At 45.3% G+C, this 21,811-nt stretch overlaps 1 protein-coding gene across 3 annotated transcripts in view; it reads right to left on the bottom strand.

The window, feature by feature from the left end:
- CDH15 (cadherin 15) overlaps positions 1-21,811 on the bottom strand; it is a 65,656-nt gene that overhangs the window by 40,413 nt on the left and 3,432 nt on the right. The window contains exon 1 of one of the 3 annotated variants that reach the window (XM_077288428.1): positions 11,929-12,640. The exons of 1 other annotated variant lie outside the window; for it this stretch is intronic. In XM_077288428.1, coding sequence (XP_077144543.1) covers positions 11,929-11,982 — 54 coding nt within the window. In that variant the 5' untranslated portion in view covers positions 11,983-12,640. Of the gene's footprint in view, positions 1-659; positions 873-11,928; positions 12,641-21,811 lie in introns of those variants that run through there. One more of the 3 variants, XM_077288430.1, reaches the window with a different exon arrangement.

The raw sequence follows: 21,811 nt of genomic DNA, 5'->3' as shown, positions 1-21,811 counted from the left end.
AACCTCATATCCGGTTGCTTGCTGGTGATTAAAGGGGTTTTCCACTATTAGGATATTGATGACTTATCAGTATCAGATCGGTCGTGAGATCAGAGATCAGTTGTTACAAGCTCTCGTGGCGGCTAGAAAAGAGCTGATTATGTGGGCGCCGGGTGTCGGACTCCCACCAAACTGATATCGATGACCTACACGGAGGTGTGTAAACCCCTTTAAGTAACGGAAAAATATCAGCGCTATAGGAATGGAGTGAACGGTGCGATTTGTGCTTCCTAATGTGACGCTGACATTTCCCATATACGTTTGTTTTTATAAAACCTAATCGATGCCCCAAAATCTATAATATGGTCCCCCCATGATGACAGCAGGGGCATAGCCTGACGCCCATGGGCCCCCATAAAATGTGCGGAGGAGAAAATACAGATGATGCGCTATATGGCGCAACGTTTAACCCTTCGCCCGCCGAGTAGGTGTGAAAGCATTAATGTATAAACCCCCCCTTCCCTGCCGAGTGCAGTAACTGATTATACAGCTGCCCAGAAAACAAATGCGGGATTAACTGGAGTATAGCCGTCCCCAGGGGCCCCGAAAGTACCAGCTGCTGCCCCTGCCCCCCTGGATTTCAAGGGCGGCATCACATTACAGACCTCCGAGGAATTTACCTCATTCCTACACAAAATTGGGAGTGAGGCCTACCCTGCTCCCAAGGCCTGACTGAGGGATTTGTGTGCCCTTTCCTACACATGTGACCTCATGTCCCAGCCAAACCTATATCCATAATTAAGATATTCCTCGGAAATGTATAAGGAGAGAAGATATAGAAAGAAGGAAGGAGAACTTGGTGTTGACCATAGAAACAAATATGCAGAGGAAAACTGGAGCTGCTTCCCCTAGCAACCAATCAGATTCCAGCTTACATTTCTCCAAAGCAGATTATTAAATGATAGCAGCGATGTTGATTGGTTGCTTTGGCAACAGGTGTAGTCCCAAGGATCTCAGCTAAAAAAAGCCAAGATGGCTGCCATTACAGCTCCCAGTTATACCAGAAACCGAAATTGCAACTCTGATTAGTATTACAGTGGCTTGCAAAAGTATTCAACACCCCTTGGCTTTTTACTTATTTTGTTACGTTACAATCTGTGTTTAAATATTTGTGTAATCCGGTTTGTGTGTGATGCATAAGCAAAGTGAAAAGAGAAAAATACAGGCATTAATTAAATTTAAGGGATCAAATAACTAAAAATTGGTGTGTGCATATGTATCCACCCTGTGAATCCCTTAAACATTTCTGGTCCCAGCAATTCCCTTCATAAGTCCCATGCTTAGTGACAGGATGTCCTCCTGTGTGTAATCTAAGAGTCACATGTCTGTCAGTATATACACTTTACCTTTCCTGAAAGGCTACAGAGACTGCAACACGATTAAGTAAGAGGCGCCACTAACCAAACAACACCATGAAGACCACGGAGATCTTCAAACAACACCATGAAGACCAAGGAGGTCTCCAAACACCACCATGAAGACCACAGAGATCTCCAACAATGCCATGAAGGCCAAGGAGATCTCCAAACAACACCATGAAGACCAAGGAGATCTCCAAACATCATGAAGAACACAGAGATCTCCAAACAACACCATGAAGACCAAGGCGATTTCCAAACAAAAACCATGAAGACCAATGAGATCTCCAAACAAGTCAGGGACAAAGTTGTTGAGAAGTACAAGTCAGGGTTGGGTAATAAAACAATATCCCAATCTCTGATGAACCCCCGAAGCACCATCAAATCCATTATCATCAAATGGAAAGAACATGGTACCACAACAAACCTGCAAAGAGTAGGCCACCCACCAAAACTCTCAGCCTGGGCAAGAAGGGCATTAATCAGAGAGGCAGCACAGAGACCAAAGGTAACCCTGAAGAAGCTGCAGAGTTCCCAAGCAGAGACTGGAGTATCTGTCCTACGATAAGCCGTACACTCCATAGAGGTGGCCTTTATGGAAAAGTGAGCAGATAGAAGCGTTTACTTACACACAAAAATTGTAAGGCTCATTTTGAGTTTGTCAAAAGACATGTGGGAGACTCCACAAATGTATGGAGGAAGGTGCTGTCGTCAGATGAGACCAAAATTGAACTTTTTGGCCACCAAGGTAAACTCTATGTCTGGCTCCAAACCAACAAAGCTCATCATCCCAAGAACACCATCCCCACAGTGAAACATGGTGGTAGAAGCATTATGAAGTGAGGATGCTTTTCGGCAGAAGGGACAGGGAAAATGGTCCAAGTATAGGGGAAGATGGATTGTGCGAAATACACAATATTCTTGACCAAATCCCGTTTTTGTCTATCAGTGATTTGAGACTGGGACGGAAGTTCACCTTCCAACTAGTCAATTACCCACAACATACTGCTAAATCAGCACCGGAGTGCTTTAAGGGGCAATGTGCAAATGTTTTGGAGTGGCTGAGTCACAGCCTAGACAAGTGAAATTCCAGGTTGTGAGGTAGCAAAATACAAAAAAGTATGGGGAGGGGGGGAGGTGGTTGTGAATACTTTTGCAAGACACTGTACATCTCCATCTCAGGAATCTCAGTGAAATAGTGCAATATTCTCTGTAATGGTGACACATACATTACAGGTTACCTATAACAGCCAATCAGATTTTAGCATTTTAGTTTTGATTAACAAGGCGTAGCCATACTGGGTGCAGGGATTACAGTCTCACCCAGACTTTGGAGCTAAGGGGGCACATGTCTGGCCCATGAGAGGAGACCAATGCTATTAAAGACCCTTGATAGCTGAGGAGTGCTATTACTAAACTCCTAAAATACTCAGTGTGAACATAGCCCAAGGAGTCATGGATTTCGACTTGGTCAATCAGCTGAGGTGAATGCACTCTCTTGCATAGCACAAATGTTTCTTTTTTTTACCCTCATATTGGGACAACAGCAGATCTTGTGGTGGGGTAACAAGGGCACCAACTAGGTTAGGTCTTGTTAAGACTACATAAGCCCTTGTTAAAGAATACCATAGAGGACTAGATTCCAAAAATTTGCTTGCACATTAATCACTTTTTTTTTTTTTTTTACTTACGATCAGGGCCGTATTTGCCACTAGGCACTCAAGGACACGTGCCTAGGGCGGGGACGACGCGAGGGGTGGCACCTGAGCAGGGTTTTTTGTTTTAATGTATGAAGTCCGGGCCGGGGTCACCTTAATCCCCCCCGCCCGCTCACTCGCTTGCCTCCGAGTCCTTGCCCCCCTTGACATCATGCAGATACAGTATGAGTCATACATACTCACCTAGCTGCTCCAGCGATGCCTGGTCTGGTCTCAGCGATGGCAGCTCGTCCTGTGTGAGCGGTCAGGTGGTACCGCTCATTAAGATCATGAATATGCGGCATATTTATGACCTTAATGAGCGGTACCACCTGACCGCTCACACAGGACGAGGGAGCTGCGCCGGGACAGAGGTGGACGTTCTGCGCGGTGTCGCCGGTGTGGAAAAGCCGAAAGGTGAGTATGATGACATCCAGGCCAGGGAGGACGGGGGGGGGGGGGAGGATGAAGGAGGACCGTGGACGGGGAGCCGCTCAGCCGAGCCATACAAGATAGGAGCGTCGGGGTCCGGGGAGCCGATGACGATGACCGATGAGCCATGCATGGAGGGGGAGGCTGGCCAGGGGGGAGAGATGACGACGAGCCATGCAAGATGGGAGCCGGCGATGAGCCATGCATAGGGGGGGGGATGGATGGGAGATGAGCCAGAGCCACCCATGCATACAGGGAGGGGGACATGAGCCACGAATACAGGGGGGGAGGGAGTGGAGATGAGCCACCCATGCATACAGGAGGGGGGAGATGAGCCATGCATACAGGGAGGGGGGGGAGAGATGAGCCATGCATGATGGGAGCGGGGAGCCGATGAGCCATGCATACAGGATGGGAGGGGGGGTGGGCCATTATACAGTATGCGTGGAGCATCATATGTGGCCATTATACAGTATTGAGCATCATGTGTGGCCATTATACAGTATGGAGCATCATGTGTGGTCATTATACAGTATGGAGCATCATGTGTGGTGGCCATTATACAGTATGGAGCTTCATGTGTGGTGGCCATTATACAGTATGGAGCATCATGTGTGGTGGCCATTATACAGTATGGAGCATCATGTGTGGTGGCCATTATACAGTATGGAGCATCATGTGTGGCCATTATACAGTATGGAGCATCATGTGTGGCCATTATACAGTATGGAGCACTGTGTGGCCATTTTTTTTTGTTATAATTATTGTATATGAAACAGTGTGATCAGCAGTGCTAAATGACTGTGGTTGGGACGTGGATATGGGTGTGACTAGTTGTGAAATGGGTGTGGTCAGTGGCTTGGCCTAAAATTTGCCGCGTATACCTCTTTCCCTTCTTCAAAAGTTGGGAGGTATGGTACCGCATTTGCCAGATCACAGCAAGTGCCGCAAATCCCATAGGGAATGAATGAATGAATGAATGAATCCAAACGCAGTGTTGCGGTAAGTGATCTGTTACGCGACAGATGCAGAAAAACTGCCCGATCTGCTGCAAAAGGCGAATTTCACATCAGCGATTCTTGCCAAAGTCACTGCCGATAGTGTCATACTCACCAAAGGGGGAGGCAGCACTAAAAGTGCCTAGGGCAGCAGAAACTCTAAATACAGCCCTGCTTACGATAGTAATGGTGATCTTAGCTACCAGGCAGAGGATTAGAAGACCATGGCAGCAGTCTACCAGAAATTAGAAAGAAGATGGCAAGTCTGGAAGCCTGGGGGATCTATACTGGAGCTCGCACAAGTATTTAAGACCCATTAGCTACCAGGATCCTGGCTCTTGTGATGTGGTCAGTCCTACGGCAGAGGAATGCAGGATATAATAGTCTTTAAACGGTTATTCCCCCTAAAACAAAGTTATCTCATATTCATATTATAGGGGATAACTTGCTTATCATTGGGGGCTTCGACTGCTGTGACCTCAAGGGATCAAGAGATTGGGACTATGTAACCCAAAGGATGGGGCTCAGCAGCCCCGTCGTGAAATTAGCAGAGGTGCACACGTCTGTTCCATTAATTGGTCTATGGGGCTGACGAGAATTGCTCTTGGCTACTTCTCCCAGACCCATAGACAATGAATGGATAGAAGGACCAGCATGTGCACCTCTGCTCCATTCAGGACTGGGCGGCACATCTACAATCTTGGGATTTCAAAAGACCAGATCCTGGCATCCCTGGGGGATCCTCCTGCGATCAGCATGTTATTATTATTATTATTTATTTATATAGCACCATTAATTCCATGGTGCTGTACATGAGAAAGGGGTTACATACAGGGTTATAGCTATCATTTACAGTAAACAGGTTTACAGTGACACACTGGTACAGAGGGGAGAGAACCCTGTCCTTGCGGACTTACATTCTATGGGATAGTGGGGAAGATACAGAAGGTAGGGGTGGGCGGCGGCGGCTCTGGCGGTGGTGAGACGGCGGCTCGGTTATTGTAGGCTGTAGGCTTTCCTGAAGAGATGGGTTTTCAGGTTCCGTCTGAAGGATCCGAGGGTGGTGGATAATCGGACGTGTTGAGGCATGGAATTCCAGAGGATGGGGGATATTCGGGAGAAATCTTGGAGGCGATTGTGTGAGGAACGAATAAGTGCAGAGGAGAATAGGAGGTCTTGAGATGAACGAAGATTACGTGAAGGAAGATATTGGGAGATTAGTTCAGAGATATAGGGAGGGGATAGGTTGTGGATGGCTTTGTAGATCAGTGTTAGTAGTTTGAACTGGATTCGTTGGGGGATTGGGAGCCAGTGGAGGGATTTGCAGAGGGGAGAAGCAGGGGAGTAGCGAGGAGAGAGGTGGATTAGGCGGGCAGCAGAGTTGAGGACAGACTGGAGTGGTGCAAGAGAGTTAGCGGGGAGGCCACAGAGGAGGGTGTTGCAGTAATCGAGGCGGGAGATGATGAAAGCATGTACAAGAGTTTTGGTAGATTGTGGGCAATATTTTTGAGTTGGAGGCGACAGGAGGTGGCAAGAGCTTGGACGTGAGGTTTGAAGGACAGGGCAGAGTCAAGAGTTACCCCGAGGCAGCGGATTTCAGGAGCGGGAGAGAGCGTGATGCCGTTTACCATAATAGATAGATTGGGTAGGTGGGATACGTGAGGTGGGGGAAAGATGATGAGTTCGGTTTTGTCTACATTGAGTTTTAGGAAGCGAGAGGTGAAGAAGGAGGATATGGCTGACAGACACTTCGGGATTCTGGACAGCAGGGAGGTGACATCTGGGCCAGAGAGATAGATCTGAGTGTCGTCTGCATACAGGTGGTACTGGAAGCCATGGGACTTTATGAGTTGTCCTAGGCCAAGGGTATAGATGGAAAAAAGTAGGGGTCCTAGGACAGAGCCTTGAGGGACTCCAACAGAGAGAGGGCGGGATGAGGAGGTAGTGTGGGAGTGGGAAACGCTAAATGTGCGGTTGGATAGGTATGAGGCAATCCAGGACAGGGCGAGGTCTTTGATGCCAAGGGAAGAAAGAATCTGTAGCAGTAGGCAGTGATCGACTGTGTCGAAAGCAGAGGACAGGTCAAGAAGGAGGAGGATGGAGAACTGTCTGTTAGCTTTGGCTGTGACTAGGTCATTAGTAATTTTTGTCAGGGCAGTTTCGGTGGAGTGGTGGGGGCGGAAGCCAGATTGGAGGTTGTCAAGGAGAGAGATGAGAGGTGGGAGGAAAGTTGACCATGGACATGCTGCTCAAGGAGTTCCCTTTTCCTGTGAATAGGGGCTACTTACCTTTTTGGGAAGAATTCTTTATCCATTTTAATGAATCTTCCAACTTTGTCACAAAGCGTATTCCCGATTAGTCCATCTTTATCGAGTTGCCCAAAAAATACTCTAATTCAGCCATTTATTAGTTATATTCATTTTTTTTAAGTTGTGTGACAACCAACAGGACCACCATTAAAAATCTTATAGCTGTGAGCCATCTCTTGACCCCAAAGGTGAGTATTTGTATTCGTCTCTTTTGGAAAATGGAAAAGGAATAAAGAGTTATGAGTTGACCAAGAAATGATAAGTAGCATTCAAAAGATGAACGAAGGACATCTGGTTAATGGTTTGGCCTCTAAAATTGGTCCAACATAGAATGGGATAGAAAGATGGCAGAACTCTAGACCTTTTGGGTCGGTGATTGTTTAATTATTTGCACAGGGAACTTGACACATGGTCGAAAATAGACAAGAATTGCTGCATTTTACAACACAAATCTCTATCGACAAGAAGAAGAACATGTCCACATGTAAAATGTCTGGCTTACCCGCACCATTACCCGCATTGGTAAATTCAGTTGCGGAATTCGCTGTGTGAAATCCACAGTGGAAATGCACATGGGATTGACATGGCTGCCTAGATGTTTAGCTTTTTGGTACAAACTGATGGCACTTGTGAAAGTCGAATGTGTCATAAAAGGCATTACATTTACACTTGAACAATAAAGCAGAGAGTAATCAGTGACCTTGTGATTGCAAGCCATCATGGTGACCATGCATGGAAGTAATTTATATTCTGCCATGTCAGCACTGTGTGCATACTGTAAGCAGGTGGATGTGATTGTGCTGAATGTCTGCGGATGGGCGGCCGCAGACATTCAGCCATGTCATTTTTTGTTTTTCTCAAGTGTGCCCCCCTCGGGAAGGCAGCCTCCTAGGCGAGTCCCTACCTCTAGTCCCGGCACTGTATGTGATTCTCATCTCAGCTCCTGTTGAGAATTACAAATATGCCCAGCTGTCCGCCCATGATATTTACAGGACATGGTAGCAAGGCAGAGAGTTATAGTGATGAACGGAACAATGTAGGGATGTGGTGTATCATTAACCAGGACTTTATTTAGGTGCTGATGCAAAATCCAATCACCGACTCCTGTCCCTTTTATAGATTAGCAGATCACTGTATTATTATTTACTATTATAGCGCCATTTATTCCATGGCTCTTTACAGCCATTTATTCCATGGCTCTTTACATGTGTATCACTTGCATATAATCTGTGTATGAGAAAGCACTAATACAGGGACGGAAAAGTCAAAAAATGAAATACCAAACCAATATGGCAATTGTGCACGAGACCTATGACATAGCAACCCCATTAAAAATATATATAAAAATTTACGCACAGCTTACCCCCCTATAGGATTGCCTTATTAACAACGTCCCTGACATAAAGCAATGTAAAAGCTCTACATGGACTACGACACACCACATATAACCTTATATATAATCTACCATTATTGATCACACAGCAACGCCATATGTGATCGCTTCCCATACATTCCCATGACCATGTGTCGATGTCATCCTCTTGGTGACCCAGATATATGAGGCATCTGCACCATGGCTAAATGAAGAAACATTTGGTCCTCGCTGAGTCACAGATACAAGACATTCCTGACATTTCATGGCTGTCACAGATTCCTCTGCTGTGTCTTTATGGTCGGTGGGTCAGAATAGAAAAACAGTGGCGCGTAGGGTGCGGTCACGCATCTGTATTTTAGGTTCAGGTTTAGTTTTTAAATGTAAGGATAGACCTGCATATGGCAAAATGATTGATGCCGATACAGTCCCCATTAAAAGCCATCTTCACCATGATCGTGCACACTGGCACTGTCAACCGGAGCGTTATTTTAATGTTTCAGCAGGAGATAAGTGGCCAAATCCTCCTAAGTATCTTCTTGGCTGATACTCTTACTTCTGTTCTGAGATGGCACCAAGTGTCTGGCCGCTGTTCCCTCTAATTTCCACCATTGAAAATATCTAGAAAATATGGAGGCTCTCGACCTAATGTGCTGGGATTATCCTGCAGAGGAAGAGGCGCAGGTGGAAAGGGAGACTCTATAACCCACAAGAGGACCATTGTGAAAGAAACCAGGGTTAACAAGGTATGGAGTGTGGGAAGACTGGAGGATGACCCTACAGGTGTTGCAGGGTGCCACGGGCATCCATGGGCAGGTGGAAATAAGGGAAGCTCTCCACCAACACAGCTAGGACTTGGATTCACGTAGGTTGTGTGCCAAGCTCGGGAGACAAAGCTGCAGGAGAGAAGTCCTTGAATATATAGAAATTAAAAGATAAATGAATTTAGAGCCTCTTTGTCCAAACCAGATTTCCTATGACAGAGTTTTAGCTACGATGCATCTTTGAGAAGTCCACCACTATAGAAGACCACTTTTCTTCACTGTCTATAGTAATAGTTGTCACCGGTGAACATCCTACGCACATTACCAGCGCCACGACCCTGCACTTCACCCACAAGATCAGACTGTTGCCATCTACAAAGCAAAAACTATCATATTGTCCTGGAAGACCCCTAATCCTGAGACATCTGTGCAGGCTCCGTCATGGTACCATAGAGATATAATGATCAGAGCTGAGGGGCTTTGATCTTCTATATGGCGCATACGCCAATGCTGGGAAATACTGAATATCCATTACCTCGGTGTACATACTGATCAGCTTACTGACAGACAACAGAGAACAGCAGCTAATATCTTATCCCCAGAGGCGACCTCCATGTCTAGGTTTGCAATTAACAGACCAGGCTGGTTTACTACGATCTACCATTTTCCAAGAAGCCTAATATTTCCCGAGTCCAAAGGGTTTGGATTTATCTGGGGCATTGCATAACCATTATGCCCAGTAACCTACTGGCCATTGCTCAGGTGCTTATCTCACCGCTTCCTCCATCCGTCATGCGTAGACCATTTAATAGCCCATCTGTTGCTCATAAGCCAAATTCCCACCACCCCAGTGTCTGGTCCTGTATCTTTTCTTGCAATTATTTATTCCCTCTGCATTTTCCATAATGCGTCTGTAATCATGGAAATAAAAGAGCAGCGCAGTCATTTCATCATTACGATGATTTTAACTGTGTAATTGCCGCTGTACGAGGGCTGGGAGCACGTGCGGGGTCCTTATCTGCTTATTGTATCATCACGAGGGTGTATCATTAATCTCCCCAGACAGATGAAAGCTCGGATACATATGTTTCAGTTCACAGGCTGCTGTGAGAGATACCAAAATTATCATAAAGATTGCCATTAATCAAACCGCTACGGCACGGGGTGGCGAAGTACATCGCCAAGGTGTTATTTATCCCGGCGCTGTCTCTTTAACCGGAGAAATATAATGACACAATCTGATATGAAATTATTATGGGGGACATCTGGATATAATGGGAGCAATGCTGAAGCTGTCACTAACACGCAGTTATATACCCATTCATCAGGGCGCACCCGTACTAATATATATGCAAAATTCCAGTAATGTCCTGATCATGTGCAAATGACTCTGCGAGAGAGTGCGCCGATACACTGTGACAAGGCAAGCATCGCCTCTGGCAGCTAACGCCGATCTGTCGCCAGCCTTCACAATACAAACTTTGCATAAAATATTAAATGGATTTCTTAGACCCGATGAGGCTGGTGTACTTACTTTAAAACCCACCAGAATTGGGAGAACATTCCTTTTGGAAGCTTTCCTGTCTAATATTAAAATGAGCCTTTTAGCCGGACTCAAAAATGCTAATTTTTAAAATCAGACATTCTGCTATGGGTTTTCAAAGTAAGTACACCAGCCTCATTAAGTTCAGATAGATATTTTTAAAGGGCCCCCCACCAAATAAAATAAATAAAAATCAGGCTCTATCTTGCTAATGTTGGGAGTTCCGAGATCAAGGCTCTGCGGCCCCGTCCCGATTGGAGCAGACGTGCACATGCTCGGCCTCCACTCCAATCATTTCCATCGGACTACAGAACACACCACTCAGCAATTTCCAGCAGTCCCATGACAATGAATGTGGTGGAGGCTGGGCACATGTACCAACTCAGGATGGGGCTGCAGAGCCCTGATCTCTGTATCACTGGGGGTCCCAATGTTCGGACAACAAGTTATAGGGAATAACTTGATTTTTTTTTGGGGGGGGGGGGGAATCATCCTTAATAATGTATGCAGCTTGTATGGTGAGATATGAACACAGATCCTCTTTAGAAATCAAAACTAAACATATATTAAAAAGTTGCAGAACTTTCCATGACATAATGAGTGTGAATGTTTTAATTATTTTTTCAGAAAAGCGGAGACATTTTTTTTTTAAAGGAGAACCCCTACTTAGGTGGACACAAGGTGATGTCCTGAGCGGCTGCGATCCTCCTGACCCCGGCAGCCTCATGAGCACAGGGGCTGCTATGTCCAGGTGAGGAGACCTGCAGGCGGTCCGGACATCGCAATCCCAGTTATTAGATCACTTTTATACATTTTTTTCCCGTTTAATAATATACAAAACGCTGAGTTAAAGGGGAATCCACGTGCAGCCCAATCCATGTCCGTTATTTCACATACCTATTCTATCCGGACCTATTATAGTCTATGGAGGGTCATATATCCGTTTTTTTTTCTGATGGTGTCCATAAAAAAAATCCAGATTAATGTCCGTTTTTTTCGCCCATTCACATCAATGGTTAAATGTTGCTCTGATAGACTTGTACAACACTAATACATGCGCAATTCATGAACGCCCCAAATTCCGCACCCATTCCTAAACACGTCGCCCTAGTGATATCTATGGAAGTACCCCCTCATTTATGGCAATGATGTTCTCCTCTATTAGCTCCGCAATTGCTGCTCTTCCATCAGGTTCACCATCATACACGTATAGGGGAGCCATCAAAGCCTACTATATTTAAAGGGGAACTCCTACTTAAATTATTTCCTTTTTTAAATGAAATTGCTTCCTGCAAAATCACCCTGAGAATGGAAATTTGGAAAGTAATCCTATTACTGCAATTCCATCCCCGCAGACTTATGGCGAGGCCATACAGGTGTGCACAGAGCCCTACCCTGGCGGAGGTGGTCTCTTACCTGTCCGCAGGTGGACACCAGACAGCACATGGCCAGGAGTATCCGTCTTTCCATCCTGCTTGGAATGAAGTAGTCTCTGTGGGAAAAGGACGAGGGTCTGCGTCCGCCTGGCTGTGTGACGGATTCCCTTTCCCCGGGGTGACTGACAGCACAAGTGTTGTGAGTTGTAACTTTACTCCAGTCGGTGGGGTGGGAGGGGGAATCACTGGGGTGTCGGGGGTGTACTCTGTGTTTGGACAGGGGGGAGAATGGGGTCTGCAGCTGTGCCCATTACAGACTCTGCTCTGTTTCAAGGTCACTTCCCGGCCCTCAGACCCCTGTATTCTTGGGGTGAGGGGGGGATCATACAGGAGAGAACGTATGTGCAATGTAACACGTGCCACCTGTCTCCAGATCAACCGTATCACAAATCCCTGGTGGGAGAAAGGGTTAAAAGAGTCCGGTGGGGAAACAGTGGGCGCTTGTTGTTACTCGAAATCTCTCCAAATCCCCTATAACAACGCACGCGGGGAATACGAGGATCTGCTAAAACGTTCATCCCATTAACTCCGAGCGATCCCCGCTGTCCGACTAGGCGCCCCGAAAAAAATAGGAAGTTGGGTGCTGTATAAATCGGGGGGCAGTTTTTCGTCTTCTCCTGCACCCGCAGCGATCGTTGCCGCTCTCCCATCTGTTGTCTGCGTCACTGATGAGAATACCTGATCTACCGTCTTCGGCCAAGAAACTCCATTACGATAATTAAGAGATTCACGTCAGACATTTAGGATGTCTGCTGCGAGTCCAGACTTCCCGTGTTCACAAACTATTAAATTAGAAGAAACCTAAAACCAAATAAAAGAACAAAACAAATACATTTAAATGGAGCCTATATGATTTTGCCCCAAGTCCGACTACGATTCAGGGCACAATACACACAATAAAGGGGTGGTTTCCACTACTGAAATGAGTACAAGGGCTTGGAACCACAAGCAACTTTGTAATTTTCCCTTCCGTTCTCAGGAATGGAGGGATTTTTATTAATTTCGTTTCCCAGGTTACCGGCCACCTCTGCAGTGAATCAGCGGTGGCCGGTATCCGAGGTAAGGAGGCTTGCTTGCAAATATCTAGAGCTTACAATCAACCGATCTGCCCTTGTACTCTTCCAATGCCGCAGAGGCAAATTTGCTCCTACTAACAGCATCACGGCTCAGACCAGAGGCACCGCAATGTCAATCATGAGGCATATACCTCCAGCAAGCAGGAAATTATTAGGCTAGGGGGCGATGCGCTCTTGTAGATTGAAGAAGAGAATAACCCTTTAAAAGGGAGGGAATCTGTTAACAAGTTTTGCTATAGCATGATGTAGAGGCCAAGAGCCTGATTCCAGTGATGTATCACTTATTAGGCTGTGTGTTGTAAATCAGTGTTTTATCAGCAGGAGATTATCACTACAGGACTAGGTGTCTAGTCCTCCTGCTCTGCGTAACCCCGCCCCCACCACTGATTGGCAGCTTTCTGTCAGTGTGGGCGGGGTTATACAGGGCTCTGTATTCTGAGCTCTGCCAGAGAAAGGAGTGATTATGAAAATGGCAGCAAGCAGCCCAGCAAGTGATACATCACTGGAATCAGGGTCTCAGCCACTACATCATGCTGTTCTCAGATTACATAGCAAAAACCTATGACAGATTTACTTTAAATGTATTCATAGAGCTCCTTTCACTAGGGAGACCAAAAAAAAGTGTCCCTTTGTCTCTTGTACTTCTGCTGCCGTGTCATGCTATACAGAGGGCCCCCGCAAAACTAAAGTATTGAATCAATATAGTGAATGTGCCAAATCGTAATGGCGTCCAGACACAGATATTAGTATGTATGTAGTATGTAGGATTTTTATTTTGCAGGAAGCATCCTCCACGTTATAAGATGCTGCGCTCCCTTCACCACCGGACAGTCTCCTTGACCCTTAAAGTGTTAACATCCTGTTACTGGAGTTTAAAAGGAGAATAGGAATTTCAGATGTTATCAAGAACAAACTCCGGATTTTGCCGTTACCACGATGTTCTTGATGATATCATCATGGTTGTTAATTTCTGGTCCGTTAACCATGTCAAGTCCAGGCACAGATGGACGATGATGGTGTACAGCACTAATGGGGAGGGGGGTATTACTGTGCGGCCATCAATAGGGTGAGGAAAAAAAATGGAAGACGAGAAGCATCGGGGCACCGCCATGGTTGGCACGTAGGCCTACGCCAGCAATGGGGGAGTTATGGATGAAAAGAGATGGGTGAGGCCGAGACAGCTGCAGTCAGTGACTCACACTTACCAGGCATTGAGACAGTCAGGGATAAACTGAGACAGGGAATAAGGGTCCCTTTCCACTTGCGAGGAAAACGGACGCGTGCAATCCGATAAAAAATCGGATTGCACTCGGACCAATGTTAGTTAATAGGTGTCTTTTGATTTGCGATTTTTTTCTCAGCCGAAATCGGACTGAGAAAAATCTGGATCGGCTGAGAAAAAAATCGCAGCATGCTGCGTATTGCTGCGATTCTCGGACGAGACTCGCCAATGCAAGTCAATGGGTGCGAGAAAAAAATCGCACAGCACTCGCACCATGCGAGTTCTGTCCGATTTTTACGCACCGGTGTCCTTTGAAAAGCCGGTAATTCAGCGCGGTGTACAGTAAAATCACACTGACAAGTTAGAATAGACTAGATATATACACATAGAATGTGTCTATATACATATATATATGTCAGTGAGACATCTATATATGTATATTTATATTTAATGCAGCGCTAGATAGCATTAAAGCCGCTAATTCAATTGCCGGCTTCTCATTTCTCCTGCACAAACCCGACAGGATATGAGACATGGTTTACATACAGTAAACCATCTCATATCCCCTTTTTTTTGCATATTCCACATTACTAATGTTAGTAGTGTGTATGTGCAAAATTTCAGCGCTGTAGCTGCTGAAATAAAGGGTTAAATGGCGGAAAAAATTGGCGTGGGCTCCCGCGCAATTTTCTCCGCCAGAGCGGTAAAGCCAGTGACTGAGGGCAGATATTAATAGCCAGGAGAGGGTCCATGGTTATTGGCCCCCCCGTGGCTAAAAACATCTGCCCCCAGCCACCCCAGAAAAGGCACATCTGGAAGATGCGCCTATTCTGGCACTTGGCCACTCTCTTCCCACTCCCTGTAGCGGTGGGATATGGGGTAATGAAGGGTTAATGCCACCTTGCTATTGTAAGGTGACATTAAGCCAGATTAATAATGGAGAGGCGTCAATTATGACACCTATCCATTATTAATCCAATTGTAGGAAAGGGTTAAAAAACACACACACATGATTTAAAAGTAGTTTAATGAAATAAACACAGCGGTTGTTGTAATAATTTATTGTTCTCTCAATCCATCAGGAAACCCTCGCTTGGCAAAATAATAACCGCACAAGATACATACCTTCTGATGTCCGATCATGTCCCACGAGGTAATCCATCTGAAGGGGTTAACTAATATTACAGGCACGAGCTGCGATAAACCACTCACTGGTGCCTGTAATCCCCGGGTGCTGAAAGGAAAGCTGGATCTGTACTTACATTGAGTCGCGGTGAGGCGCCCTCTGGTGGATGTTCTCATAAACTGCAGCCTGGGAACTTTTTCCCACGCTCCAGGTCATATGAGGACATCCACCAGGGGGCGCATCACCGCGACTGAAGGAAATGTAGGTCAATGACCTACATTTCATTCATTCGCCGGGGAATTACAGGCACGAGCACACCGCTGCATTAGCAGGGCTCCTGCCTGTAATATTAGTTAACCCCTTCAGATGGATTACATCGTGGGACGTGATCTGACATCTGAGGGTATGTATCTTGTGCGTTTATTATGTTGCCAAGCGAGGGTGTTCCTGATGGATTGAGAGAGCAATAAATTATTACAACAACCGCTGTGTTTATTTCATTAAAATACTTTTAAATCGTGTGTGTGTGTTTTTTAACCCTTTCCTACAATTGGATTAATAATGGATAGGTGTCATAATTGACGCCTCTCCATTATTAATCTGGCTTAATGTCACCTTACAATAGCAAGGTGGCATTAACCCTTCATTACCCCATATCCCACCGCTACAGGGAGTGGGAAGAGAGTGGCCAAGTGCCAGAATAGGCGCATCTTCCAGATGTGCCTTTTCTGGGGTGGCTGGGGGCAGATGTTTTTAGCCACGGGGGGCCAATAACCATGGACCCTCTCCTGGCTATTAATATCTGCCCTCAGTCACTGGCTTTACCGCTCTGGCGGAGAAAATTGCGCGGGAGCCCACGCCAATTTTTTCCGCGAGTTAACCCTTAAATTTAATAGCTACAGCGCTGAAATTTTGCACATACACACTACTAACATTAGTAGTGTGGAATATGCAAAAAAAAGGGGGATATGAGATGGTTTACTGTATGTAAACCATGTCTCATATCCTGTCGGGTTTGGGAAGGAGAAATTAAAAGCCGGCAATTGAATTAGCGGCTTTTATGCTATCTTGCGCTGCATTAAATATAAATATACATATATAGGTGTCTCACTGACATATATATATGTATATATACCTATTCTATGTGTATATATCTAGTCTATTCTAACCTGTCAGTGTGATTTTACTGTACACCGCGCTGAATTGCCGGCTTTTCAAAGGACACCGGTGCGTACAAATCGGACAGTAATACGGATGTCATACGGATGATGCGATTATAAATCGCATTGTACTCGCATGACACTCGCATGAAAATCGCATACGTTCCATCCGTTTTTTCGGTCCAGATTACGGACCGTTTTTTATCTCGCAAGTGGAAAGGGACCCTAAGGAGAAAAATCAGAAGTGTAATATAGTATCAGTGATCTTGCTCTCTTGATGATGATGATGATGATGCTGAATGTAACACATATATGACAATGTCTACATTTCCCACCATCCGTCTATAGAAGAAACCTGCATTACGAGACCAACCATAGGTAAGTTTCCACGGCCATTGCAGAAAGTTCTGCAGCACAAGAAACTTTATAGATTTTTTTTTTCTCTTTTAAAGGATCCTATAAAATGGCATTCATACTTCAATACTATCGACAGCCATGGAAATTGCAGTTGAAGATGATCCTTACATGCTGCATACCCTTTGGAGACCAATTTGCTCTCTTTATTGCACCCTCGTCTCACCTACAGACGGTAGAAAAAATGGCAGATGGAAGGGGTGACATAAGTGCAGGATCAGACTACGCGCAGCACCTGTTTGTAGTCTGTCGCCATGGAGACCCATAGTTCTGTATATGAGCTGTATACAGAAAAACGGTGGGAGTCTTATTACTGTATTTCACCCATGTACATCCTAAAAAGGACAACTAAAAAGATAGGCACATGATAAAACTATATAGGTTTAAAGAGAACCTCCAAAAACACAAGGAAAACGCTTCCTACTCACTCTGTGGAAAAAAGAAACTTGTCATTTCTTTGAAGCGGATCCTGACAGAATCTGCTCCAAACTAGGCACTGTCAATCAAAAAGCTTTAAAAAAAAAAAAGCGGTTTCTATGATGGTTTTTTGGGGAGGTTTTTTTTTGGGGGAGAGTCTTTTCGGAAAAATGCAAGTAACCTATTTTACTTAATGGGTGTAAAATATCTGCAACATCAAAAACACACCATGGGAACCTAACCTGTGGGTATGTACAGTTCATTTTAGTAGTTTTAGGAGCAGAAACTCGCCAAATACTCCCCCAAAGCTAATCAAAAACCTGGGGTTTCTGCTCCTAAACTTCCTAAAAAAAACCCTCAATGTGCACAAACCCCAATATGGCTTCATTAACAACCCTGAGGACAGGGTAGGTCATTCTAAGCATTTCAGCTAAGGGGTTATCTCGAATGTGGGAATATCTGTTCTTCCAGTGGACTTAACCACTATATTGGAAATCCTAAACACCCTGATGCATCGTTGCAGTACCAAACACAAGCAGATGGTGGCGACAGAGTCCACTGGATGAGACTGAACTGATACCATCCAGAATAAATGAAGAGCATGTGCCTAATGCAGAGGCAGAACGAGGTCCAGGCGCACGTTATGAAGTGACAGCTGCTACAAATCCTACTTTTTGGGACCAAATTATATCAGTGGGACCTAACATTAAGGGCAGAGCCGGCCGAAACGTCACCCTCCATGGTGGGCCATTGTTGGACATTTTTGCTCACAATTGTGGGACTTGTTGGCACAGACTGTTGAAGAGGAGAACATTGATTATCTCAATAAAATGGTGTATGTCGAAGGTGGGATACATTAGGCAGTAGATGAACAGTCATTTCTTGAAGTTAGTGATTTATTGACACTTGTAAGGATCTGATCAACAAAGGTGAAATCTTAATGATGAGGCTCCAAAATTGCAGGACCTGATGGGTGTTCTCCTTACACAATGATTAGAACCTACCAAACGTGGTCCAAGGATGGATAAACGGTGACCAAGCGACATGGTCATACGTGACCAAGGGCAACGATGGCAAGTCCTTCTGCTCCGATCCCATAGAAGAGCTTTTGTAACAGATTACTGTTGGCTATGATAGAAAGGTGTCAGGATATGAAGAGCTTGTACTGACCCTGACCACTGCCAAAAGTGCCTACAATAGGAAACCCTAGATGAAGAGTTCATAGGAATGTCTCCAAATCTCCAGATCTCTACCCCATCATCTGCATCTATGTGATGTGCTGGAAAAACAAGTCCAATCCATGGAGGACGCACCTCCCAATTTACAGGACTTTGAATAAAAAATTAGATCTTATCCATAGAATCTGGAATAATTTCCTTACAGTCTCATCAAGAATGAATGGAGCTGGGGAGGTGCATGCTCAACCACCGCTCCATCCAGATCTTCAGAGGATCACTGGGGGTCCCAGCAGCTGGACCTCACAGCAAACAGGAAATTCTGCGGATAGGGCATAACTTCAAATCTTGGCACAAACCCTTTTCGGGGTTTTCCATTTCTTTCTTGAAGAAGTTGTCTGCGATGGCTGCGGCCACCAATCACCAGCATCAATCACCCCAGAAGAAAAAAAGAGAGAGCGGAGGACACAGGGAGACAGAGATGAGTAAATGGTTCTCTTTATATATTTTTACCCCACTGAGGCCATATGTAAAAACCTTTAAAGGATCTGCTTCTAACGCCTTGGTGTTAGACACCAGAGGATACCTTTTCAAGTCTTCTCAGTAGTTAACAGTTTATTCCTATTTTCATAGATGAATATAATCGGATAGCGCTTGTAAAAACAAGCACTTTTGCAATTTACTGCTTTTTAAAATTTGCAGCCGTTCTTGAGCTATTAACATTTTTCTTTTGTGGCCTAGGAGTCCGACCTCCTCTGCTGTCTAGCTTTTAAGCACTGCGCTGAAGCTGGCACGAGTTAGGGGGTAATAATGCACTCCAACAATCCTGACCGACTTGAAAACTGGTCTTACAAGCTCAATAGAAACAAGCTGATAAGCACAGCACATGTTCTGCTGTCTAGCAGCGGTGGTCGGTCTCCAAGGCAACGACCTGTAAACCAAAGTGTCAATATCTCAAGAACGGATGGAAATTTTAATAAGCAGTAAATTGCAAAATTGCTTGTATTTTCAAGTACTATCCAACCCAGTTTAGAATATAGTCACCTTCCCACATATCTGTACACTGCAGTACTTATTGTTCATCCTGACCCTCCTGGTTCACAAAGTTACAAATAACATTATAGGGTGATGTAATCTTTTACCTAAAACTGCCATTTTGGAGCCTTTTGTAAACTTTGTGACATTTAGACGCACAATGGTTTTTCTCTACGCCTCAATATACTTTTCGGGTGCCTGTAGAGCACCTTTCGTAGTTCGTTCCAGCAGTCAAAGGGTTAATGAGATGTTTTTTTTTCTAAAAAAAAAAAAAAGAAAAAATTTCACCTCCACTTGTGAGTGTGTCTGTCAGCGAGGCTCACTTCAAATAATTTATGTCATCAGTATGTATTGTGCGAATACACATGCAGAGGAGGGAGAGCTGCTGCCGCAGGCTGTGGCGCTGTAGAGGCCCTCCTGGCTCCTGCTGTCACAGCTCATATAGTCACAGAAGCTGTGCCACCCAGGATGCCCGCAGGCAGTGCCATCTTGTCAGCCCACATATGCTCAGCTCATATGACGGCAGCTGGAGGTAAGAGGAGGCGTCTATAACGCGCACACAAATATACCGTATACGTTCATCCCACCTGACTGCCCGCCGATCGCTCGCCGCCTCGGTCAGCGACAAAGCGCTAGACATCCTCGGAGTCACAGCTGGGTGGTAGACTGGCACACACGGCCATTGGAAATCATGTAATAAAGAAAAAAACATCCTGTTCTCACATTTAAAGGGACCGTAAACACAGATTTAGACTATTTTTTTTTAAAGGGGTGGTACACCTTTAGCGCCAATTTTCTTTACTTAAATGCATGTATTTGAGACTACAAATCATTTTTGCAATTGGGTTTCATAAAAAAAAAATTGCACCGCTTTGCTTGTATAGAATCTTTGTTTCCCGACACATTCAACTTTGATGCGATCAGATGAGAGGCGCTCGGAAAAAGACATAAAAGAGTTACAAAGTCTCGTCAGAATGAGCTCGCTGACAGAGTCTCAGTTAAATCATTCTGTGGTCAGCGATAGACAGTGCAACATAGAAGCAATAGAAGGCAAATGTATTGAAAACGAATGGCAAAAATTATTATTTTTTTTTAGCTACAAGTAAAAAAAAAAATGATGTGGCCAAATGTGAATGCTCATCTTATTACACCATTTCATAATTATGTTTACACATTCTGCACTGATTGAAATAATCAGAGCATCAAGCATCAGTGCTCCAAAGCATCACAACATCCAGCAACAGCGCTCCAAAGCAACACAACATCCAGCATCAGCGCTCCAAAGCATCACAACATCCAGCAACAGTGCTCCAAAGCATCACAACATCCAGCATCAGCGCTCCAAAGCAACACAACATCCAGCATCAGCGCTCCAAAGCATCACAACATCCAGCAACAGCGCTCCAAAGCATCACAACATCCAGCATCAGCGCTCCAAAGCATCACAACATCCAGCATCAGCGCTCCAAAGCATCACAACATCCAGCAACAGCGCTCCAAAGCAACACAACATCCAGCATCAGCGCTCCAAAGCATCACAACATCCAGCATCAGCGCTCCAAAGCATCACAACATCCAGCAACAGCGCTCCAAAGCATCACAACATCCAGCATCAGTGCTCCAAAGCATCACAACATCCAGCATCAGTGCTCCAAAGCATCACAACATCCAGCATCAGCGCTCCAAAGCAACACAACATCCAGCATCAGCGCTCCAAAGCATCACAACATCCAGCATCAGCGCTCCAAAGCATCACAACATCCAGCATCAGCGCTCCAAAGCATCACAACATCCAGCATCAGCGCTCCAAAGCATCACAACATCCAGCATCAGCGCTCCAAAGCAACAGAGCATCCAGCATCAGCGCTCCAAAGCATCACAACATCCAGCATCAGCGCTCCGAAGCATCAGAGCATCAGCGCTCCAAAGCATCAGAGCATCCAGCATCAGCGCTCCAAAGCATCACAACATCCAGCATCAGCGTTCCGAAGCATCAGAGCATCAGCGCTCCAAAGCATCAGAGCATCCAGCATCAGCGCTCCAAAGCATCAGAGCATCCAGCATTAGCGCTCCAAAGCATAACTGCATCCAGCATCAGCGCTCCAAAGCATCAGAGCATCCAGCATTAGCGCTCCAAAGCATAACTGCATCCAGCATCAGTGCTCCAAAGCATTAGAGCATCCAGCATCAGCGCTCCAAAGCTCCAAAGCATCAGAGCATCCAGCCTCAGCGCTCCAA

This window comes from Ranitomeya variabilis, chromosome 2 (assembly GCF_051348905.1).
Source record: "Ranitomeya variabilis isolate aRanVar5 chromosome 2, aRanVar5.hap1, whole genome shotgun sequence".
In the NCBI taxonomy this organism is placed as follows: domain Eukaryota; kingdom Metazoa; phylum Chordata; class Amphibia; order Anura; family Dendrobatidae; genus Ranitomeya; species Ranitomeya variabilis.
Note: the sequence above shows the minus strand (reverse complement) of the source record. Positions and strands in the feature narration are given on the sequence as shown.